This window comes from Salmo salar, chromosome ssa06 (assembly GCF_905237065.1).
Source record: "Salmo salar chromosome ssa06, Ssal_v3.1, whole genome shotgun sequence".
NCBI classification, from domain to species: domain Eukaryota; kingdom Metazoa; phylum Chordata; class Actinopteri; order Salmoniformes; family Salmonidae; genus Salmo; species Salmo salar.
In genome coordinates this window covers 94,083,822-94,110,322 of record NC_059447.1, presented here as the reverse complement: position 1 = coordinate 94,110,322, position 26,501 = coordinate 94,083,822, and the positions used below count along the sequence as shown (strand labels likewise).

Sequence of the window (26,501 nt, the reverse complement as noted above, 5' to 3'; positions counted from 1 at the left end):
CTATACTACAATACAATACAACGCAATACAATATACTACACTACACTACAATACAATACACAACACTACACTACACTACACTACACTACAATAAGCTACAACTCAATACACTACACTACAATACAATATACTACAATACAATACACTACAATACACTACACTACACTTCAATAGAATATACTACAACACAATACACTAAAATACACTACACTTCAATAGAATATACTACACTACACTACACTTCAATAGAATATACTACACTACAATACACTACACTACACTACAATACACTACAATACACTACACTACACTACACTACAATACAATACACTAAAATACACTAAAATACACTACATTACAATACAATACACTAAAATACACTAAAATACACTACATTACAATACAATGCAATACACTACATTACAATACAATACACTATAATACACTACAATACACTACACTACACTTCAATAGAATATACTACAACACAATACACTAAAATACACTACATTACACTACAATACAATATACTTTGTCCATTAGTTACAGTAAACAACGGAAATGTGTATTTTTCTCCGTTCACAATACCCCCAAAACAGTCGACCTCATACGTACAGCTGAGACAAACACGGGTTCAAGCTTTTTTAACACCCCCCGCACTTGCTCAAGGGCCCAACGGTAAGGGAACGCTTTGAGGATGTGAACCCAGCAGCCGTCTCAGATGTCAGACCAGCCCACGGCCCGGGATTTCGAACCGGTCACAGATCCAACTCCTTAGCCGCTGGGTTACCTGATTTACTGGTTCCAAAGACAAAGACAAAAAGTAGCAAAACATGAATTTATCTTCAGAAATCAGCATGAGTTCATTTACCCCTCAAAAACAAAATGGAGACAAAATGCTTCGAAGAAATATATGTATTATGATGTAGAAGAACAAATTTACATGCAGTTGTTCTCAGCAGCAGCCGAAAGAGAGATCCTCAAGTACTTCCGGGTTACTGCCAGACTGACAGAAACATACAGTAGATAGTGTGTTAAAACAAGTCCTGCAATGATTGACTAACTCAGTCAGCAAGTCTTCTAACCTCTCTGGGCTAGTCAACAGCCAGTGGAATCCCGTGGCGCGATATTCAAATACCTTAGAAATGCTATTACTTCAATTTCTCAAACATATGACTATTTTACACCATTTTAAAGACAATACTCTCGTTAATCTAACCACACTGTCCGATTTCAAATAGGCTTTACAACGAAAGCAAAACATTAGATTATGTCAAGAGAGTACCCAGCCAGAAATAATCAGACACCCATTTTTCAAGCTAGCATATAATGTCACAAAAACCAAAACCACAGCTAAATGCAGCACTAACCTTTGATGATCTTCATCAGATGACACTCCTAGGACATCATGTTACACAATACATGCATGTTTTGTTCAATCAAGTTCATATTTATATCCAAAAACCAGCTTTTTACATTAGCAGGTGACTAGCATGTGACTAGCATTCCCACCGAACACTTCCGGTGAATTTACTAAATTACTCACGATAAACGTTCACAAAAAACATAACAATTATTTTAAGAATTATAGATACAGAACTCCTTTATGCAATCGCGGTGTCCGATTTTAAAATAGCTTTTCGGTGAAAGCACATTTTGCAATATTCTGAGTGGGTAGCCCGGCCATCACAGGCTAGCTATTTTGACACCCACCAAGTTTGGTACTCACCAAACTCAGATTTACTATAAGAAAAATTGGATTACCTTTGGTGTTCTTCATCAGAATGCACTCCCAGGACTTCTACTTCCAAATAATACTTCCAAATAATCCATAGTTATATCCAAATAGCGGCGTTTGTGCGTTCAAGACACTATCCGAAGGGTAACGAAGGGTGACGCGCCCTGCGTGTTTCGTGACAAAAAAATTCAAAATATTCCATTACCGTACTTCGAAGCACGTCAAACGCCGTTTAAAATCAATTTTTATGCTTTTTTTCTCGTAAAATAGCGATAATATTCCGACCGGGAAACCCTGTTTTCGTTCAAAGACTGAAAATGTAAACATGGAGTCGTTTCGTGCACGCGCGCCCCGTCTCATTGTTCTCAGATCGATCACTTACCAAATGCGCTACTGTTTTTCAGCCATGGGCTGCAAAGTCATCATTCAACGTTCTGGCGCCTTCTGAGATCCTATGGAAGCCTTAGAAAATGTCACGTTACAGCAGAGATCCTTTGTTTTGGATAGAGATGGTGTATAAGGCCAAGAAATGGTAAGAGAGGGCGCTTCCTGTTTGGAATCTTCTCAGGTTTTGGCCTGCCATATGAGTTCTGTTAAACTCACAGACACCATTCAAACTTTAGGGTGTTTTCTATCCAAATCAAACAATTATATGCATATTCTAGTTACTGGGCAGGAGTAGTAACCAGATTAAATCGGGTACGTTTTTTATCCGGCCGTGCAAATACTGCCCCCTATCCCCAACAGGCTAACGGCTTTATGAAACATAATTGATTCTAATTGCCAATGTCAAGATGTTTAGCTATATTTAGCATAGTCCATTTAAAAATATATTTACTTGAAAAAGTTAGCTGGCTAGCTTATAAAGTGGTGAGTTAAAAAAAAAAGCCTATCTTTTTCTGCTTAGCTAGCTAAGTTAGCTAGCTAGCGTACAAATGTGCTCAAATTCTCATAACATTTCAATATTATTTATCTAGCCTAAAGTTTATCACATGACTTTTGGCATCATATATTTGAATTATATTGTCACGTTTGTCGTTCAGTGAAGATCAAGGCGAAACGTGTGTATCGTTCCACATTTTATTTTAATTGTGAAACTATGCAAGAAATACAAAATAAACTACTAAACAAAACAACAAACCGTGACGAAGAGGTGCAACATAAACTAACTCAAAATAATCTCCCACAAAACCTAGTGGGAAAACCAACCACTTAAATATGATCCCCAATTAGAGACAACGATGACCAGCTGCCTCTAATTGGAGATCATCCCAAACAAACAAACAAAAACAAAAAACATAGAAAAACAGAAACTAGAACCACACAACATAGAAAATTTAAACTAGACAAAACCCCTCTGTCACGCCCTGACCTACTCTACCATAGAAAATAAAAGCTTTCTATGGTCAGGACGTGACATATATATAATCAATTTTGCATACCTTAATACACACACACACACACACACACACACACACACACACACACACACACACACACACACACACACACACACACACACACACACACACACACACACACACACACACACACACACAAACACACAAAGAACAGGCTTATTGGTAAAATACTTTCAAGTTGGTTCAAGCCACCGTCCTCTTGCATAGTTGCATTGTCAAACTGGAAAGGAAATGGCAGTTGGTTTTGGAATTGACTTCAGAAAATATTCATGCCTCCTTGACCATATTCCACATTTTCTCGTGTTTTTTTATTTATTTTTTTATTTTTTTATCTATACACAATGACAAAAGGAAAACATGTTTAGAAGAAACGTTTGCGAATTTATTGAAAATTAATTATAAATATCTAAATATCTAATATCTATCAATATCTAATTTACCTCAGTAGACACACCACTGAGTCAATACATGTTAGAATCACCTTTGGCAGCGATTTAAACCTGTGAGTCTTTCTGGGTAAATCTCGAAGAAATGTGCAACCTGGATTGTACAATATTTGTACAATATTTTTTTTACAATTCTTCAAACTCTGTCAAGTTTGTTGTTGATCATCGCTAGACAGTCATTTTCAAATCTCGCTATAGATTTTCAAGCCGATTTAAATCGAAACTGGAAATACGCCACTGAGGAACATTCGATGTCCTTGGTAAGCAATTCCAGCGTAGATTTGGCCCTTGTGTTTTAGGTTATCGTCCTGCTGAAAGGGGAATTAATCTCCAAGTGTTTGTTGGAAAGCAGACTAAACCAGGTATTCCTCTAAGGACTATCTGTTATTCAATGTGTTTCTATGGGCCAATAGCAGTAATCTGTTATTCAATGTGTTTCTATGGGCCAATAGCAGTAATCTGTTATTCAATGTGTTTCTATGGGCTAATAGCAGTAATCTGTTATTCAATGTGTTTCTATGGGCTAACAGCAGTAATCTGTTATTCAATGTGTTTCTATGGGCTAACAGCAGTAATCTGTTATTCAATGTGTTTCTATGGGCTAATAGCAGTAATCTGTTATTCAATGTGTTTCTATGGGCTAACAGCAGTAATCTGTTATTCAATGTGTTTCTATGGGCTAACAGCAGTAATCTGTTATTCAATGTGTTTCTATGGGCTAAAAGCAGTAATCTGTTATTCAATGTGTTTCTATGGGCTAACAGCAGTAATCTGTTATTCAATGTGTTTCTATGGGCTAACAGCAGTAATCTGTTATTCAATGTGTTTCTATGGGCTAACAGCAGTAATCTGTTATTCAATGTGTTTCTATGGGCTAACAGCAGTAATCTGTTATTCAATGTGTTTCTATGGGCTAACAGCAGTAATCTGTTATTCAATGTGTTTCTATGGGCTAACAGCAGTAATCTGTTATTCAATGTGTTTCTATGGGCTAACAGCAGTAATCTGTTATTCAATGTGTTTCTATGGGCTAACAGAAGTAATCTGTTATTCAATGTGTTTCTATGGGCTAACAGCAGTAATCTGTTATTCAATGTGTTTCTATGGGCTAACAGCAGTAATCTGCTTTCAATGTGTTTCTATGGGCTAACAGCAGTAATCTGTTATTCAATATGTTTCTATGGGCTAACAGCAGTAATCTGTTATTCAATGTGTTTCTATGGGCTAACAGCAGTAATCTGTTATTCAATGTGTTTCTATGGGCTAACAGCAGTAATCTGTTATTCAATGTGTTTCTATGGGCTAACAGCAGTAATCTGTTATTCAATGTGTTTCTATGGGCTAATAGCAGTAATCTGTTATTCAATGTGTTTCTATGGGCTAACAGCAGTAATCTGTTATTCAATGTGTTTCTATGGGCTAACAGCAGTAATCTGTTATTCAATGTTTTTCTATGGGCTAACAGCAGTAATCTGTTATTCAATGTGTTTCTATGGGCTAACAGCAGTAATCTGTTATTCAATGTGTTTCTATGGGCTAATAGCAGTAATCTGTTATTCAATGTGTTTCTATGGGCTAACAGCAGTAATCTGTTATTCAATGTGTTTCTATGGGCTAACAGCAGTAATCTGTTATTCAATGTGTTTCTATGGGCTAACAGCAGTAATCTGTTATTCAATGTGTTTCTATGGGCTAATAGCAGTAATCTGTTATTCAATGTGTTTCTATGGGCTAACAGCAGTAATCTGTTATTCAATGTGTTTCTATGGGCTAATAGCAGTAATCTGTTATTCAATGTGTTTCTATGGGCTAATAGCAGTAATCTGTTATTCAATGTGTTTCTATGGGCTAACAGCAGTAATCTGTTATTCAATGTGTTTCTATGGGCTAATAGCAGTAATCTGTTATTCAATGTGTTTCTATGGGCTAACAGCAGTAATCTGTTATTCAATGTGTTTCTATGGGCTAACAGCAGTAATCTGTTATTCAATGTGTTTCTATGGGCTAATAGCAGTAATCTGTTATTCAATGTGTTTCTATGGGCTAATAGCAGTAATCTGTTATTCAATGTGTTTCTATGGGCTAACAGCAGTAATATGTTATTCAATGTGTTTCTATGGGCTAACAGCAGTAATCTGTTATTCAATGTGTTTCTATGGGCTAACAGCAGTAATCTGTTATTCAATGTGTTTCTATGGGCTAACAGCAGTAATCTGTTATTCAATGTGTTTCTATGGGCTAACAGCAGTAATCTGTTATTCAATGTGTTTCTATGGGCTAACAGCAGTAATCTGTTATTCAATGTGTTTCTATGGGCTAATAGCAGTAATCTGTTATTCAATGTGTTTCTATGGGCTAACAGCAGTAATCTGTTATTCAATGTGTTTCTATGGGCTAACAGCAGTAATCTGTTATTCAATGTGTTTCTATTGGCTAATAGCAGTAATCTGTTATTCAATGTGTTTCTATGGGCTAATAGCAGTAATCTGTTATTCAATGTGTTTCTATGGGCTAATAGCAGTAATCTGTTATTCAATGTGTTTCTATGGGCTAATAGCAGTAATCTGTTATTCAATGTGTTTCTATGGGCTAATAGCAGTAATCTGTTATTCAATGTGTTTCTATGGGCTAATAGCAGTAATCTGTTATTCAATGTGTTTTTATGGGCTAACAGCAGTAATCTGTTATTCAATGTGTTTCTATGGGCTAACAGCAGTAATCTGTTATTCAATGTGTTTCTATGGGCTAACAGCAGTAATCTGTTATTCAATGTGTTTCTATGGGCTAACAGCAGTAATCTGTTATTCAATGTGTTTCTATGGGCTAACAGAAGTAATCTGTTATTCAATGTGTTTCTATGGGCTAACAGCAGTAATCTGTTATTCAATGTGTTTCTATGGGCTAACAGCAGTAATCTGCTTTCAATGTGTTTCTATGGGCTAACAGCAGTAATCTGTTATTCAATGTGTTTCTATGGGCTAACAGCAGTAATCTGTTATTCAATGTGTTTCTATGGGCTAACAGCAGTAATCTGTTATTCAATGTGTTTCTATGGGCTAACAGCAGTAATCTGTTATTCAATGTGTTTCTATGGGCTAACAGCAGTAATCTGTTATTCAATGTGTTTCTATGGGCTAATAGCAGTAATCTGTTATTCAATGTGTTTCTATGGGCTAACAGCAGTAATCTGTTATTCAATGTGTTTCTATGGGCTAACAGCAGTAATCTGTTATTCAATGTTTTTCTATGGGCTAACAGCAGTAATCTGTTATTCAATGTGTTTCTATGGGCTAACAGCAGTAATCTGTTATTCAATGTGTTTCTATGGGCTAATAGCAGTAATCTGTTATTCAATGTGTTTCTATGGGCTAACAGCAGTAATCTGTTATTCAATGTGTTTCTATGGGCTAACAGCAGTAATCTGTTATTCAATGTGTTTCTATGGGCTAACAGCAGTAATCTGTTATTCAATGTGTTTCTATGGGCTAATAGCAGTAATCTGTTATTCAATGTGTTTCTATGGGCTAACAGCAGTAATCTGTTATTCAATGTGTTTCTATGGGCTAATAGCAGTAATCTGTTATTCAATGTGTTTCTATGGGCTAATAGCAGTAATCTGTTATTCAATGTGTTTCTATGGGCTAACAGCAGTAATCTGTTATTCAATGTGTTTCTATGGGCTAATAGCAGTAATCTGTTATTCAATGTGTTTCTATGGGCTAACAGCAGTAATCTGTTATTCAATGTGTTTCTATGGGCTAACAGCAGTAATCTGTTATTCAATGTGTTTCTATGGGCTAATAGCAGTAATCTGTTATTCAATGTGTTTCTATGGGCTAATAGCAGTAATCTGTTATTCAATGTGTTTCTATGGGCTAACAGCAGTAATATGTTATTCAATGTGTTTCTATGGGCTAACAGCAGTAATCTGTTATTCAATGTGTTTCTATGGGCTAACAGCAGTAATCTGTTATTCAATGTGTTTCTATGGGCTAACAGCAGTAATCTGTTATTCAATGTGTTTCTATGGGCTAACAGCAGTAATCTGTTATTCAATGTGTTTCTATGGGCTAACAGCAGTAATCTGTTATTCAATGTGTTTCTATGGGCTAATAGCAGTAATCTGTTATTCAATGTGTTTCTATGGGCTAACAGCAGTAATCTGTTATTCAATGTGTTTCTATGGGCTAACAGCAGTAATCTGTATTATAATTAGATGGGGCTTTTATGAGTTAAGCACATTTTCACTCCTGCACTTGTTCAGGCTGGCGATAACAAAGGGGGTTGAACACTTATCGACTCAAGACATTTCAGCTTTTCATTTTAAATTAATTTGTAAAAAGCTTTTTTTTAAAGTCTAAAGAATGTATGGCATTATGGGTAATATGTAAAGACCAGTGACCTTGAAATCTCAATTTATCCATTTTAAAATTCAGGATGTAAAACATCAAAATGTGTTAAATGTCAAAGGGGTGTGAATACTTTCTGAAGGTACTGTAAGAAAGTCTTTTTATCTAAGAGAGTATGGTTTTATTAAACCCATTATTTACATTAGCTTCCAGCTAGCCTTTAGTTTCAAACAGCACAGGTTTGTATGACCCTGAGCAAATAATATTGCAAAATATGAATTTGATCTACCCTTGCCATAGAAAACTGACATGTCGGACGTTCAGAACAGGCGAAATCATACAGGAGCATCATTAATATGGATGTTAAACGTCAATGGAAAACAGTTAAAAACAAATGAAAACTGAACATTACCTGTAATTTCAGAGTTTGGTAACTTTTGGTATCTGTTGATTTCTAAAATCACCATTCCAATCTGGGGTAAGGAGAGAACCTTCACTGGATATATATATATATATATATTTATAAAACCTTGTTTAGTAAAAGGTTATTTAATCTCGTCCAAATAACCAAAAGGTTATATATAGATCCGCAAATAACCCCTTTCTAAGAGTGGAACGTTACTGTAGCCTACAGAACAGCGAATACTATAGTGCAGAGTAATACCTATTACAGTAATTTACACCTGTGTTATGCAACAGCTCTACCCTGTGTTCATGTGTAGCTAAACTCCCCAGCTGTCGATCTACCTGTCTGTCTCCCTACCTGTCTCCCCTCCCCTCCCCAGCCCGTCTGTCTGTCTCTCTACCTGTCTCCCCTCCCCAGCCCGTCTGTCTCTCTACCTGTCTCCCCTCCCCAGCCCGTCTGTCTGTCTCTCTACCTGTCTCCCATCCCCAGCCCGTCTGTCTGTCTCTCTACCTGTCTCCCCTCCCCAGTCTGTCTGTCTCTCTACCTGTCTCCCCTCCCCAGCCCGTCTGTCTGTCTCTCTACCTGTCTCCCCTCCACAGCCCGTCTGTCTGTCTCTCTACCTGTCTCCCCTCCCATCCCCAGCCTGTCTGTCTCTCTACCTGTCTCCCCTCCCCAGCCCGTCTGTCTGTGTCTCTACCTGTCTCCCCTCCCCAGCCCGTCTGTCTGTCTCTCTACCTGTCTCCCCTCCCCAGCCTGTCTGTCTGTCTCCCTACCTGACTCCCCTCCCAGCCCGTCTGTCTGTCTCTCTACCTGTCTCCCCTCCCCAGCCCGTCTGTCTGTCTCTCTACCTGTCTCCCATCCCCAGCCCGTCTGTCTGTCTCTCTACCTGTCTCCCCTCCCCAGTCTGTCTGTCTCTCTACCTGTCTCCCCTCCCCAGCCCGTCTGTCTGTCTCTCTACCTGTCTCCCCTCCACAGCCCGTCTGTCTGTCTCTCTACCTGTCTCCCTCCCATCCCCAGCCTGTCTGTCTCTCTACCTGTCTCCCCTCCCCAGCCCGTCTGTCTGTGTCTCTACCTGTCTCCCCTCCCCAGCCCGTCTGTCTGTCTCTCTACCTGTCTCCCCTCCCCAGCCTGTCTGTCTGTCTCCCTACCTGACTCCCCTCCCAGCCCGTCTGTCTGACTCTTTTCTATGCTTTCTTACCTGTCCCCTCCCCAGTCCGTCTGTCTGTCTCTCTACCTGTCTCCCCTCCCCAGCCCGTCTGTCTGTCTCTCTACCTGTCTCCCCTCCCCAGCCCGTCCGTCTGTCTCCCTACCTGTCTCCCCTCCTCTCCCCAGCCCGCCTGTCTGTCTCTCTACCTGTCTCCCCTCCCCAGCCCGTCTATCTGTCTCTCTACCTGTCTCCCCTCCTCTCCCCAGCCCGCCTGTCTGTCTCTCTACCTGTCTCCCCTCCCCAGCCCGTCTATCTGTCTCTCTACCTGTCTCCCCTCCTCTCCCCAGCCACCTGTCTGTCTCTCCACCTGTCTCCCCTCCCATCCCCAGCCTGTCTGTCCCTCTACCTGTCTCCCCTCCCCAGCCCGTCTGTCTGTCTCTCTCTCTACCTGTCTCCCCTCCCCAGCCCGTCTGTCTCTCTACCTGTCTCCCCTCCCCAGCCCGTCTGTCTGTCTCTCTACCTGTCTCCCCTCCCCAGCCCGTCTGTCTGTCTCTCTCTCTACCTGTCTCCCCTCCCCAGCCCGTCTGTCTCTCTACCTGTCTCCCCTCCCATCCCCAGCCTGCCGTGACTCAGTAGCTCACCTCCCTGCATGTTCACTTCCAGTCTGAGTTCTGACTCGGCTTTTCCCTTCATTCCTTCCTGGACAAAACATTGTAACGACCAGACTAGTCTACATTACGTGACACATTTACAGACACGGAAGACCACAGATAATGTGAATGTCAACTTTTTTTTTTTTTTTTATACAGTTAGCCACGTGTTTGATTGACAGAAGGCATACGGGGAGAGACTATCCTACTCCATCTGAATGACTTTAGCGACAGGGATAAAACCCAACTGGTACAATGTTCATTTGGAAAGTTAAAAAGTCATGGGCTGTATGGGAGATGGATGGCATCTCGGTATGTATTTGTTTACAACTGGGGGGTTTCGTGTTTTTGTAGGCACTGTTATATGACGCTTTTAATCATAAAACGATATTAATAAACTGTTAAACTAGTTACACGTGTAGGCTACAATATGTATTTAATTTTAAACACATCGTCAAAGCGGTATGTCCTCTGTAGCATTAGTAACCTAACCGGTAACATAATGGTCATCGGTAGACGGTCAAGGGCATCATAGGTCCCGGTGACAACACGTGGTGTGTCATCAGCACGTTAATAAGCGCCGGTCACCGGACAGATACCCTTTATAAACCACAAACCGTCAGGAAAGAGGCACCGGGAAACCCGGCCTCCTTTTCCGCCGCAACACGGTATCATGGCTACTAAAACCTAAACATTTATCTCACCGACTCACCGTTTTTATCTAACTCATCCACCGTTTAACCCGGTCATATAGGCTACATTAATGCATTATAGATTGTGTTACATGGGTTAGGTTGGGAATATTCTTTTGGCTGATGTACATTTTACTGAAACATATATATATATATATATATATATATATATATATATATATATATATATATATATATATATATATATATATATATACTGGCTATAAACAGCATTGTAGATGATTGTTGAAAGCCGTTTTCGCACGTTTATTGCCGTGCCTTTGGAAGTGTTTTGTACGTGTAACAGCCTGCAGGGTCGAAGATCCGCAGACGCACCTGGAGCCGCTGACTACTGAAGGGAAAGAGACTTTTGTGTTTTGTTTCTTTTAGTAGGTTAATTTTAGATTACTTGGATTTATTTTTTTTAATCAGACTTAATTAAATTCACACATGATGAAATCGGTCTCGTGTTTTGACGCGGATTTAATAACAATGAAAATGTCCTAAAAAAAAAAAAAAATGAAATAATAATCCCACTCGCTACGTTCAGATGTGGTTATGTAGCTGGAGACGGTTTTATTTTGAGGCACCGAGGCGCCCAGAGAAAATCTGCAGTGGAGAGAAATGTAGCGAGTCCCATTTTCCGTTGTCCCGTGAGCTGACGTTTCTCAGCTGCGTCGAGCAGACAGACAGACAGACTGAGTCGCTAAAGAGGAGAGGAGAACGGACGGTGGTGGTCTTGACTCTTTCCACTAATCTAGTGACTGTGCTGTAACCCAATCTGATGTAATGCGCATTCCCGTAGATCCCAGCGCCACGCGGAGGTTTAGCCCACCGTCCGGTAGCCTCCAGCCGGTCCCGGCTAAGATGAACGAGCTCAACACACCGAACGGGACCGGGCAGCAAGACAGCACGTTGCCAAGGCTGCGCCTGCAGGAGAACCGGAGCATGGCGGAGATCATAGCGGACCACCCGGCGGAACTGGTACGGACTGACAGCCCGAACTTCCTCTGCTCGGTGTTACCGTCTCACTGGCGCTGCAACAAGACGCTTCCCGTCGCCTTCAAGGTAAATTACACTCTCTTTATAACTTTATACACTCTCCTTATACATATTTATATTTTATATTAAATATATCTAGGTAAAACACTCTTTACACATCAAATATTTCATAGGCCTACGTAGCAACTGGGAGAAAAAGTCTTATTTTGAATTTCTGTACTGGGGGGGTGGGTTTGGTCCCGGAAAATGAATGTGTTTATGCTTTTATAAAATACTAGGCTATTGCTCTGCCATAAAAATTAGTTTTACAAATTATAATTTAGAATTTGTGTTAGTCTTATTCCTATAATATTTAGTGTTGGTCTGCAGATGTTGTCGGTTTGTTTCAACAGATTTGGATTGAGGAGAGAGAGTAGCGTGCTTCTTTGAGGAATTTAATTAACAAGGCATTATTGTGTAAAGCTGATAATTGGGAGCAGCGAGGCGTGGAATGGAAACATGTTATGTATGTTAACTTTCATCAATTATATATTTAAAAAAAAAACAATGTTCATGACACATCTCTGTTAATGTCTCCGCCGCTGGGAGACAAACTGGAGTTATTGGTCACATCGCCTTTAGATATTATAACCACCTCACGCTTACTGAAATAATTCTATTTTTCACCACTCAAATTAACTTCGAAATTGAGGGACATTTTACACATTTGCTGTCCTAATTGTAATTAAATTCGAAAAAACAATAATTACATCAAATGAAATGCAGGCATCCATCTCCCATAATTTATACAGAATCCTAAATAAATAAGAAAACAGATGCGTTTGATAAACATATTGCTAAATAGTTCAATTTAGGCCTGGATTTCCCCCCCCACACACACACACAATTATACAACTTCATCTGTTCCTTGTAAATATATATTAATTCATTACGGATGTTGATTTACATATAACCCTAGGGCATTACTGGGAACACCAAATTCATTTAACTCATCCTTTAATTTTTTTGCGGCGTAAAAAAAATAATACACCAAATAAATAATATCTAAAATAATTTTAATCTGATAATGTTCTCTATTTTTTTTTCCACTTTTGCCGTTTAATGTAGGCCTATTGTTGTCACTGTCATCACAGGGCGACATCAGCTGCAAAGCGGCCTGCTGAACGCTGTTCAAATACCACTTTAAATAATATGAATATAACTAACAATAATAGAAGAATCATCTGTATATTTAAACGATCGTGTTTATAAGTATTTCTTTAGTGTTGGCAATGCGTTCTAATTTCACCAGCCATCGTCATACACGTGGTTTTATTATTATTATTATTATATATAGCTAATATGCCTGTAGACTACAGGCAGGCTGCAGCTCCACCTGCAATTATCTTCATTAACCTGTAATCAGATGGTAGAGTTAGCCTCCAGCTATCTCGGTTTACACACCATGATGTTCAAACGTCCTATAACCTGAAGATAACCTGATTAGAGGTCCTGTAATCAGATGGTAGAGTTAGCCTCCAGCTATCTCGGTTTACACACCATGATGTTCAAACGTCCTACTCACTGACATGATGGAGAACATATTGACATGTGTATATATTTATATTTATATATTTTTATAAGTTTGAAAAGAGATCTAAACATTTTATATATATATATATATATATATACTTTTTTAAGTTTTAAAAGAGATCTACGTTTTTTTATTTTTATAAATATATCTAATTTTAGGATTAATACCAGATCTGTAGAACTGAACCGCAGTAATATAGTATCAGTGAGGTCTCATCCTCAACCCAACCACCTTTTCTACAGTCTATTTATTACTATATGGACTACTATCATTCCTTGTCCTACTTGTTTAACTCTGCATTATTGGGAATGATATTTATTTTTCACCACTCAAATTAACTTCGAAATTGAGGGACATTTTACACATTTGCTGTCCTAATTGTAATTAAATTCGAAAAAACAATAATTACATAAAATGAAATGCAGGCATGCATCTCCCATAATTTATGGTAGATATTACTTGTTAGATATTACCGCACGGTCGGAACTAGAAACACAAGCGTTTCGCTACACTCGCATTAACGCCTGCTAACCATGTGACCATTAACGCCTGCTAACCATGTGACCATTAACGCCTGCTAACCATGTGACCATTAACGCCTGCTAACCATGTGACCATTAACGCCTGCTAACCATGTGGATGTGACCAATAACATTTGATTTGATTTGAATGAGCTCGGAAGTAAACATTTAACTGTTAATGTTTACACCTGTTGTATTGTGACACACATGTAATATATTAATAGAATAAATAAAACTATTGCTTGCCTCTTTTAGTTTCTGTCCCGGTATCAGGTCATTATAATGAGCGATCTAATGAGTTATTTCACCCCAAAACACTGACAGACATTTACAGCCCCCCCCCCAAAACACTGACAGAAATCTACAGCCCCCCCCCCCCCAAAACACTGACAGAAATATACAGCCCCCCCCAAAACACTGACAGAAATCTACAGCCCCCCCCAAAACACTGACAGAAATCTACAGCCCCCCCCAAAAAACTGACAGAAATCTACAGTCCCCCCCCAAAACACTGACAGAAATCTACAGCCCCCCTCCAAAACACTGACAGAAATCTACAGCCCCCCCCCAAAACACTGACAGAAATCTACAGGCCCCCCCCCCAAAACACTGACAGAAATCTACAGCCCCCCCCCCCAAAACACTGACAGAAATCTACAGCCCCCCCCCAAAACACTGACAGAAATCTACAGCCCCCCCCAAAACACTGACAGAAATCTACAGCCCCCCCCCCAAAACACTGACAGAAATCTACAGCCCCCCCCAAAACACTGACAGAAATCTACAGCCCCCCTCCAAAACACTGACAGAAATCTACAGCCCCCCCCAAAACACTGACAGAAATCTACAGCCCCCCCCCAAAACACTGACAGAAATCTACAGCCCCCCCCAAAACACTGACAGAAATCTACAGCCCCCCCCCCAAAACACTGACAGAAATCTACAGGCCCCCCCAAAACACTGACAGAAATATACAGCCCCCCCAAAACACTGACAGAAATCTACATCCCCCCCAAAACACTGACAGAAATCTACAGCCCCCCCAAAACACTGACAGAAATCTACAGCCCCCCCTCCAAAACACTGACAGAAATCTACAGCCCCCCCCAAAACACTGACAGAAATCTACAGCCCCCCCCAAAACACTGACAGAAATCTACAGCCCCCCCCAAAACACTGACAGAAATCTACAGCCCCCCCCAAAACACTGACAGAAATCTACAGGCCCCCCCCAAAACACTGACAGAAATCTACAGCCCCCCCCAAAACACTGACAGAAATCTACATCCCCCCCAAAACACTGACAGAAATCTACAGCCCCCCCCAAAACACTGACAGAAATCTACAGCCCCCCCCCAAAACACTGACAGAAATCTACAGGCACCCCCCAAAACACTGACAGAAATCTACAGCCCCCCCCCAAAACACTGACAGAAATCTACAGCCCCCCCAAAACACTGACAGAAATCTACAGCCCCCCCCAAAACACTGACAGAAATATACAGCCCCCCCCAAAACACTGACAGAAATTTACAGGCCCCCCCCCAAAACACTGACAGAAATCTACAGCCCCCCCCAAAACACTGACAGAAATCTACAGCCCCCCCAAAACACTGACAGAAATCTACAGCCCCCCCCCAAAACACTGACAGAAATGTACAGCCCCCCCCAAAACACTGACAGAAATGTACAGCCCCCCCTCCCAAAACACTGACAGAAATCTACAGCCCCCCCCAAAACACTGACAGAAATCTACAGGCCCCCCCCAAAACACTGACAGAAATCTACAGCCCCCCCCCAAAACACTGACAGAAATCTACAGCCCCCCCCAAAACACTGACAGAAATGTACAGCCCCCCCTCCCAAAACACTGACAGAAATTTACAGCCCCCCCCAAAACACTGACAGAAATCTACAGGCCCCCCCCAAAACACTGACAGAAATCTACAGCCCCCCCCCAAAACACTGACAGAAATCTACAGGCCCCCCCCCAAAACACTGACAGAAATCTACAGCCCCCCCCAAAACACTGACAGAAATCTACAGCCCCCCCCAAAACACTGACAGAAATCTACAGCCCCCCCAAAAACGCTGACAGAAATCTACAGGCCCCCCCCCAAAACACTGACAGAAATCTACAGCCCCCCCCAAAAAACGCTGACAGAAATCTACAGCCCCCCCCAAAACACTGACAGAAATCTACAGCCCCCCCCAAAACACTGACAGAAATCTACAGCCCCCCCCAAAACACTGACAGAAATCTACAAGCCCCCCCCCAAAACACTGACAGAAATCTACAGCCCCCCCCAAAACACTGACAGAAATCTACAGCCCCCCCCAAAACACTGACAGAAATCTACAGCCCCCCCCAAAACACTGACAGAAATCTACAGCCCCCCCCAAAACACTGACAGAAATCTACAGCCCCCCCCCAAAACACTGACAGAAATCTACAGCCCCCCCCCAAAACACTGACAGAAATCTACAGGCCCCCCCCAAAACACTGACAGAAATCTACAGGCCCCCCCAAAACACTGACAGAAATCTACAGGCCCCCCCAAAACACTGACAGAAATCTACAGCCCCCCCCAAAACACTGACAGAAATCTACAGCCCCCCCCAAAACACTGACAGAAATCTACAGCCCCCCCCAAAACACTGACAGAAATCTACAGCCCCCCCCAAAACACTGACAGAAATCTACAGGCCCCCCCAAAAACACTGACAGAAATCTACAGGCCCCCCCAAAACACTGACAGAAATCTACAGGCCCCCCCAAAACACTGACAGAAATCTACAGCCCCCCCAAAAACGCTGACAGAAATCTACAGCCCCCCCCCAAAACACTGACAGAAATATACAGCCCCCCCCCAAAACACTGACAGAAATCTACAGGCCCCCCCCCAAAACACTGACAGAAATCTACAGCCCCCCCAAAACACTGACAGAAATATACAGGCCCCCCCCAAAAACACTGACAGAAATCTACAGGCCCCCCCCAAAACACTGACAGAAATCTACAGGCCCCCCCCAAAACACTGACAGAAATCTACAGCCCCCCCCCAAAAAACGCTGACAGAAATCTACAGCCCCCCCCCAAAACACTGACAGAAATATACAGCCCCCCCCAAAACACTGACAGAAATCTACAGGCCCCCCCCCAAAACACTGACAGAAATCTACAGGCCCCCCCAAAACGCTGAGAGAAATCTACAGGCCCCCCCCCAAAACACTGACAGAAATCTACAGCCCCCCCCAAAACACTGACAGAAATCTACAGCCCCCCCCAAAACACTGACAGAAATCTACAGCCCCCCCAAAACACTGACAGAAATCTACAGCCCCCCCCCCAAAACACTGACAGAAATCTACAGCCCCCCCCCAAAACACTGACAGAAATCTACAGCCCCCCCCCAAAACACTGACAGAAATCTACAGGCCCCCTCCCCCCCTCCTCCGAAAAAAACAGGCAAAGATATAAATGGAAAGATAGTCACCATTTTGTGTGGAGGCTCCAGTGCCGTGCTTAAGTTCACCGATGACATCCCAGCATGCAATCCTCTCCAGGTTGTTGGGTTGGGAGAGGTGACTGATGGGACGGTCGTCACGGTGATGGCGGGGAACGATGAGAACTACTCGGCCGAGCTGAGGAATGCGTCAGGAGTGATGAAGAATCAGGTGGCTCGCTTTAACGACCTGCGTTTCGTAGGCCGCAGCGGACGGGGTCAGTGTCTATACTATCCTACATCTATATGTTATTATGCTGGATCTATATCTAACTGAATGTAGGCCGTGTGTTAGTGTCTATATCTTCATATCTACGTACAGTTGAAGTCGGATGTTTACATACACCTCAGCCAAATACATTTAAACTCAGTTTTTCCACAATTCCGGACATTTAATCCTAGTAAAAATTCCCTGTCTTAGGTCAGTTAGGATCATCACTTTATTTTAAGAATGTGAAATGTCAGAATAATAGTAGAGAGAATGGTTTATTTCAGCTTTGATTTCTTTCATCACATTCCCAGTGGGTCAGAAGTTTACATACACTCAATTAGTATTTAGTAGCATTGCCTTTAAATTGTTTAACTTGGGTCAAATGTTTTGGGTAGCCTTCCACAAGCTTCCCACAATAAGTCGGGCGAATTTTGGCCCATTCCTCCTGACAGAGCTGGTGTAACTGAGTCAGGTTTGTAGGCCTCCTTGCTCGCACACGCTTTTTCAGTTCTGCCCACAAACTTTCTATGGGATTGAGGTCAGGGCTTTGTGATGGCCACTCCAATACCTTGACTTTGTTGTCCTTAAGCCATTTTGCCACAACTTTGGAAGTACGCTTGGGGTCATTGTCCATTTGGAAGACCCATTTGCGACCAAGCTTTAACTTCCTGACTGATGTCTGAGATGTTGATTCAATATATCCACATAATTTTCCTCCCCCATGATGCCATCTATTTTGTGAAGTGCACCAGTCCCTCCTGCAGCAAAGCACCCCCACAACATGATGCTGCCACCCCCGTGCTTCACGGTTGGGATGGTGTTTTTCAGCTTCCAAGCCTCCCCCTTTTTCCTCCAATCATAACGATGGTCATTATGGCCAAGCAGTTCTATTTTTGTTTCATCAGACCAGAGGACAGTTCTCCAAAAAGTACGATCTTTGTCCCCATGTGCAGTTGCAAACCGTAGTCTGGCTTTTTTTATGGTGGTTTTGGAGCAGTGGCTTCTTCCTTGCTGAGCGGCCTTTCAGGTTATGTTGATATAGGACTCGTTTTACTGTGGATATAGATACTTTTGTACCCGTTTCCTCCAGCATCTTCACAAGGTCCTTTGCTGTTGTTCTGGGATTGATTTGCACTTTTCGCACCAAGGTACGTTCATCTCTAGGAGACAGAACGCGTCTCCTTCCTGAGCGGTATGACGGCTGCATGGTCCCATGGTGTTTATACTTGCGTACTATTGTTTGTACAGATGAACGTGGTACCTTCAGGCATTTGGAAATTGCTCCCAAGGATGAACCAGACTTGTGGAGGTCTACAATTTGTTTTCTGAGGTCTTGGCTGATTTCTTTTGATTTTCCCAAGATGTCAAGCAAAGAGGCACTGAGTTTGAAGGTGGGCCTTGAAATACATCCATAGGTACACCTCCAATTGACACAAATGAGGTCAATTAGCCTATCAGAAGCTTCTAAAGCCATGACATCATTTTCTGGAATTTTCCAAGCTGTTTAAAGGCACAGTCAACTTAGTGTATGTAAACATCTGACCCACTGGAATTGTGATACAGTGAATTATAAGTGAAATAATCTGTCAGTAAACAATTGTTGGAAAAAGTATTTGTGTCATGCACAAAGTAGACGTCCTAACCGACTTGCCAAAACTATAGTTTGTTAACAAGAAATTTGTGGAGTGGTTGAAAAACGAGTTTTAACGACTCCGACCTAAATGGACGTAAACTTCCGACTTCAACTGTACAAAAATCATTATTATTAGATCACGAAAACAAACCCATAGTCTGCTTCAGATAGTCGCTCAGCAAAACAAGCCACGTTCAACAGCCCACTAAAAAGCATAAACCTAAATCTGGGCTTTTCTTACAGTTTTGGTTTAATTTTAAGCTAGAAAAAGACCTTGTTGCAGCCACTGTTTAGCCTTTGTTGGACTATGGTGAACGCCCAAGGGTCGGTCCAACCTACAAACACGCTCTACCAATCTGCTCTTAGATTTGTAACAAACGTAAGACCCTCGTTAACTGTAAGGTGACAGACTAACTGGAACATGTTTATCTTCTTAAGGAGGCTGCTAGTATATTTAACAACTTTATTCAACCTACAGACTCGTGGAAATATCCGTCTGAGATCTCAAAACTGCCTTTTATAAAATAGTCCTAAAACAAGAACGGAGTCTGGGGTAGGGGTGCTTTTAGCTTTGCTGCCCGCTCATTATGGAGCATTTTACTACAAATATTTAAAAAGGGATCATTTTATTTTGAGGATTTAATTAATTCCTGGAATGGAGGACTGTTGACCACATAGTGTTGATCTGTTGACCTGTTGATCTGTTGACCTGTTGACCTGTTGATCTGTTGACCTGTTGATCTGTTGAGCTGTTGATCTGTTGACTACATACTGTTGATCTGTTGACTTGTTGACCTGTTGATCTGTTGATCTGTTGACTACATACTGTTGATCTGTTGACTTGTTGACCTGTTGTCCTGTTGATCTGTTGACTTGTTGACCTGTTGATCTGTGTCTGTTGATCTGTTGACTTGTTGACCTGTTGTCCTGTTGATCTGTTGACTTGTTGACCTGTTGTCCTGTTGTCCTGATGATCTGTTGACTTGTTGACCTGTTGTCCTGTTGATCTGTTGACTTGTTGACCTGTTGTCCTGTTGTCCTGATGATCTGTTGACTTGTTGACCTGTTGACTTGTTGATCTGTTGATCTGTTGATCTGTTGACCTGTTGATCTGTTGACCTGTTGATCTGTTGATCTGTTGATCTGTTGATCTGTTGACCTGTTGATCTGTTGATCTGTTGACCTGTTGACCTGTTGAATCAAATCATCAAATCAAATGTATTTATATAGCCCTTTGTCCATCAGCTGATATCTCAAAGTGCTGTACAGAAACCCAGCCTAAAACCCCAAACAGCAAGCAATGCATGTGAAAGAAGCACGGTGGCTAGGAAAAACTCCCTAGGAAAAACTCCCTAGAAAGGCCAAAAACCTAGGAAGAAACCTAGAGAGGAACCAGGCTATGAGTGGTGGCCAGTCCTCTTCTGGCTGTGCAGGGTGGATATTATAACAGAACATGGTCAAGATGTTAAAATGTTCATAAATGACCAGCATGGTCAAATAATATTAATCATAGTAGTTGTCGAGGGTGCAACAAGCACGTCCGGTGAACAGGTCAGGGTTCCATAGCCGCAGGCAGAACAGTTGAAACTGGAGCAGCAGCACGGCCAGGTGGACTGGGGACAGCAAGGAGTCATCAGGCCAGGTAGTCCTGAGGCATGGTCCTAGGGCTCAGGTCCTCCGAGAGAAAGAAAGAAAGAGAGAAAGAAAGAGAGAATTAGAGAGAGCATATTTAAATTCACACAGGACACCGGATAAGACAAGAGAAATACTCCAGATGTAACAGACTGACCCTAGCCCCCCGACACATAAACTACTGCAGCATAAATACTGGAGGCTGAGACAGGAGGGATCAGAACAAATACTGTTGACCTGTTCACCACATGTTGTTGACCACAATCGTTTACCCTTTAAAAGAGGTTAAAGTTGACAGAGCTTGAGAGGATCTGCAGAGAAGAAATGGGAGAAACTCCCCAAATACAGGTGTGCCGAGCTTGTAGCGTCATACCCAAGAAAACTCAAGTCTGTTATCGCTGCCAAAGGTGCTTCAACAAAGCACTGAGTTAATGATCGGAATATTTATGTAAATGTCATTTTTCGTTTATTTTTTATTTTTTTATACATTTGCAAAATGTTCTAGAAATCTGTTTTTGCTTTGTCATTATGGTATATTGTGAGTAGATTGATGAGAGAAAAAAAATAACAATTTAATCCATTTTAGAATAAGACTGTAACGTAACAAAATGTGGAAATATTCAAGGGGTCTGAATACTTTCCGAATGCCCCTATATCTATCTGAATTTAGGCCACAGTTTGGGTCTATATCTATCTGAATTTAGGCCACAGTTAGGGTCTATATCTATATCTATCTGAATTTAGGCCACAGTTTGGGTCTATATCTATCTGAATTTAGGCCACAGTTAGGGTCTATATCTATATCTATCTGAATTTAGGCCACAGTTTGGGTCTATATCTATCTGAATTTAGGCCACAGTTAGGGTCTATATCTGTATCTATCTGAATTTAGGCCACAGTTGAATATAGGCCACACAAATGAATATAGGCCACACAAATGAGATGTTTCTGTATTTCATGATCAATAAATTTGCTAAAATGTCTAAAAACATGTGCATTTCACTTTGTCATTATGGGGTATTGTGTGTACACAAAGTGAAATGCACATGTTTTTAGACATTTTAGCAAATATATTGATCATGAAATACAGAAATATCTCATTTACATAAGTATTCACACCTCTGAGTCAATACTTTGTAGAAGCACCTTTGTCAGTGATTACAGCTGTGAGTCATTCAGGGTAAGTCTCTAAGAGCTTTACACACCTGGATTGTGCAACATTTGCTCATTATTCTTTAAAAAAATTCTTCAAGCTCTGTCAAATTGGTTGTTGATCATTGCTAGACAACCATTTTCAGGTCTTGCCAATAGATTTTTAAGTAGAATGTCAAAACTGTAACTCGGCCACTCAGGAACATTCACTGTCTTCTTGGTAAGCAACTCCCCAGTGTAGATTTGGCCTTGTGTTTTAGATTATTGTCCTGCTGAAAGGTGAATTAATCTCCTGTGGAAAGCAGACTGAACCAGGTTTTCCTCTAGGATTTTGCCTGTGCTTTGCTCCATTCCTATTTCTTTTTTATCCTGAAAAACTCCAAAGTTCTTGACTATTACAAGCATACCCATAACATGATGCAGCCACCACTGTGCTTGAAAATATTAAGTGTTACTTAGTCATGTGTTGTATTCGATTTTTCCCAAACATAACACTTTGTATTCAGTAAAAAAAAAAAAATTTATTGCTTTGCCACATTTTTTGCAGTATTGCTTTAGCGCTTTGTTGCAAACAGGACGATATTTAGGAATATTTTTGTTCTGTATAGGCTTCCTTCTTTTCACACTGTCAATTAGGTAACTATTTTTGGAGTAACTACAATGTTGTTGATCCATCCTCAGTTCTCTCTGATCACTGTTTTAAAGTCCCCATTGGCCTCATGGTGAAATCCCTGAACAGTTTCCTTCCTCTCCGGCAACTGAGTTAGGAAGGACGCCTGTATCTTTGTAGTGACTGGGTGTATTAATACGCCATCCAAAGTGTAATTAATAACTTCACCATGCGCAAAGGGAGGTTCAATGTCCTCTTTTTATATTTTTACCCCATCTACCAATACGTGCCCTTCTTTGGGAGGCATTGGAAAACCTCCCTGGTCTTTGTGCTTGAATCTGTGCTGTGAAATTCACTGTTCGACTGAGGGACCTTACAGATAATTGTATGTGTGGGGTACAAAGATGAGGTAGTCATTCAAAAATCATGTTAAACCCTATTATTGCACACAGAATGAGTCCATGCATCTTATTATAAGACTTTTCAGGCAAATTTCTACTCCTGAATTTATTTACTAATTGACTCAAGACATTTCCAAGTCCAGAACAGACTATGGGAGGCACACAGTACTGCAGAGAGCCATGACTACATGGAACTCTAATTCCACATCAAGTAAGTCATGCAAGCAGTACGATCAGATTACAAAAAATAAATAAAAACAGATACAAATTTTAAAAACAGATAAAAAAATACACCTTATAGAAAAACGGGGATTGTGAAGTGTCACAAACACAGGTACAAACTCACACAACATACACACTAACTCACGTACACCTGGATTGTGGGTTGTAGTAAAGTAGTGGCCTTTCCTCAGGAATTTATTTAAAAGCTTTTTTTTTTTAAACATTTTAAATTCATTTGTAAACAATTTTGGAAAACATAATTCCAGTTTGACATTGTGGTATTGTGTGTAGACCAGTGACAAAGCATGCCATCCATAAAACTACAACGTGGGAAAAAAGTCGAGGGGTGTGAATACTTTCCGAAGGAACTTCATATCTGTTAAAATACTTAAATGTTCTGAATATAGTTATAGTATACTGTATACCGCAACCTCTATATATTTGTTCTTTTCTATATTCTATATTTCTTTTTCTATATTCTATATCTATTTTTCTATATTTATTTTTCTATATTCTATATTTATTTCTATATCTATATTAGATGACATTGCATTATGTCATTAGTGTGAATTTATCGTTAATATTTCCCTTAATCAAATCAAATTTATTTATAAAGCGCTTCTTACATCAGCTGATATCTCAAAGTGCTGTACAGAAACCCAGCCTAAAACCCCAAACAGCAAGCAATGCAGGTGTAGAAGCACGGTGGCTAGGAAAAACTCCCTAGATAGGCCAAAACCTAGGAAGAAACCTAGAGAGGAACCAGGCTATGAGGGGTGGCCAGTCCTCTTCTGGCTGTACTGGGTAGAGAGGAACCAGGCTCTGAGGGGTGGCCAGTCCTCTACTGGCTGTACTTGGTAGAGAGGAACCAGGCTATGAGGGGTGGCCAGTCCTCTTCTGGCTGTACTGGGTAGACCAGAGGAACCAGGCTCTGAGGGGTGGCTAGGAAAAACTCCCTAGAAAGGCCAGAACCTAGGAAGAAACCTAGAGAGGAACCAGGCTATGAGGGGTGGCCAGTCCTCTTCTGGCTGTGCCGGGTAGAGAGGAACCAGGCTCTGAGGGGTGACCAGTCCTCTTCTGGCTGTACTGGGTAGAGAGGAACCAGGCTATGAGGGGTGGCCAGTCCTCTACTGGCTGTACTGGGTAGAGAGGAACCAGGCTATGAGGGGTGGCCAGTCCTCTTCTGGCTGTACTGGGTAGACCAGAGGAACCAGGCTCTGAGGGGTGACCAGTCCTCTACTGGCTGTACTGGGTAGAGAGGAACCAGGCTCTGAGGGGTGACCAGTCCTCTACTGGCTGTGCCGGGTGGAGATTATAACAGACCATGGCCTAGATGTTCAAATGTTCATAAATGACCAGCAGGGTCAAATAATAATAATCACAGTGGTTGTCGAGGGTGCAACAAGTCAGCACCTCAGGAGTAAATGTCAGTTGGCTTTTCACAGCCGAGTGATTTCCTAATTTCATAATCATGCCTATTCAAGTATTTTTATTTGAAATGTTGGTTCAAAAGGCACTCGCACATCTGAGCAATCTTGTTACAGGTGCATGGCAACACCTAGCCCCACCCAGGTCTACATAGAGGTGCTGTTTTCTGAAAATTCACAAAAGCTCTGACGAAGGCCGTTAGGCCGATACGTAAGCTTATTAAATATCAGTGATACTATCAAGAACAGTGTGCGGTTTCCTTTTTTCATTCATTTGAAATGTTGGTAAAAACCAGGAAGGCCTGAATAACCCAGTGAGAATGGTGTTATATATTTAGGGGTTAATTCATTGAATAAGGGTTAGATAGAGGATAAGGGTCTACCATCAGGGACAAACAAATCACAAAACACCACGTAGCTGAGGCTAATCCCACGGCATCCCCAGTGACTAGCTGGACACCACACGGCATCATGGCATCCCCAGTGACTAGCTGGACACCACACGGCATCACGGCCACACGGCCACACGGCATCGCCAGTGACTAGCTGGACACTACACGGCATCCCCAGTGACTAGCTGGACACCACACGGCATCCCCAGTGACTAGCTGGACACCACATCGGCACCAGTGACTAGCTGGAACCCACGGCATCAGTGACTAGCTGGACACACCGGCATCATGGCATCCCCAGTGACTAGCTGGACACAGGACAGACTAGCTGGACACACGGCATCATGGCATCCCCAGTGACTAGCTGGACACCACACGGCATCACGGCCACACGGTATCTTCCAGTGACTAGCTGGACACCACATGGCATCCCCAGTGACTAGCTGGACACCACACGGCATCCCCAGTGACTAGCTGGACACCACACGGCATCATGGCATCCCCAGTGACTAGCTGGACACCACACGGCATCCCCAGTGACTAGCTGGACACCACACGGCATCATGGCATCCCCAGTGACTAGCTGGACACCACACGGCATCACGGCCACACGGTATCCCCAGTGACTAGCTGGACACCACACGGCATCCCCAGTGACTAGCTGGACACCATACGGCATCATGGCATCCCCAGTGACTAGCTGGACACCACACGGCATCACCAGTGACTAGCTGGACACCACACAGCCACACGGCATCACTAATCATTGATTTCGTTGAGTCTCAGTTCAGTTGCCAAGAAGAGAATCTCACCTGCTGTAACCTCTATACACACACACACTAATTCAGTAGGAGGGTGCAGTGAGGTTTGCAGTCTGCAGTAACACATGACTGATGATTGGCCTCTCTCTCTCTCTCTCTCTCTCTCTCTCTCTCTCTCTCTCTCTCTCTCTCTCTCTCTCTCTCTCTCTCTCTCTCTCTCTCTCTCTCTCTCTCTCTCTCTCTCTCTCTCTCTCTCTCTCTCTCTCTCTCTCTCTCTCTCTCTCTCTCTCTCTCTCTCTCTCTCTCTCTCTCTCTCTCTCTCAATCAATCTGGACTGATCATATTTTATAGAAGGTCATTATAGTGTCTGTCTGGCACTGTCTGAATCTTGCTCTGTAGCCTGTTACTCCTATCCTACTCCTATATTACTTCTATCCTACTCCTATCCTTTTCCTATCTTACTCCTATCCTTCTATATTACTTCTATCCTACTCCTATATTACTCCTATCCTACTCCTATATTACTCCTATCCTACTCCTATATTACTTCTATCCTACTCCTATCCTTTTCCTATATTACTCCTATCCTACTCCTATATTACTCCTATC

General features: G+C 41.8%; 1 protein-coding gene across 1 annotated transcript in view; it reads left to right on the top strand.

The window, feature by feature from the left end:
• The first annotated feature begins 11,456 nt into the window (after positions 1-11,456).
• LOC106591869 (runt-related transcription factor 2) overlaps positions 11,457-26,501 on the top strand; it is a 68,968-nt gene continuing 53,923 nt past the window's right edge. The window contains exons 1-2 of the mRNA XM_045721227.1: positions 11,457-11,917; positions 17,513-17,669. Of these exons, the coding sequence (XP_045577183.1) occupies positions 11,639-11,917; positions 17,513-17,669 (436 nt within the window). The 5' untranslated portion in view covers positions 11,457-11,638. The remainder of the gene's footprint in view (positions 11,918-17,512; positions 17,670-26,501) is intronic.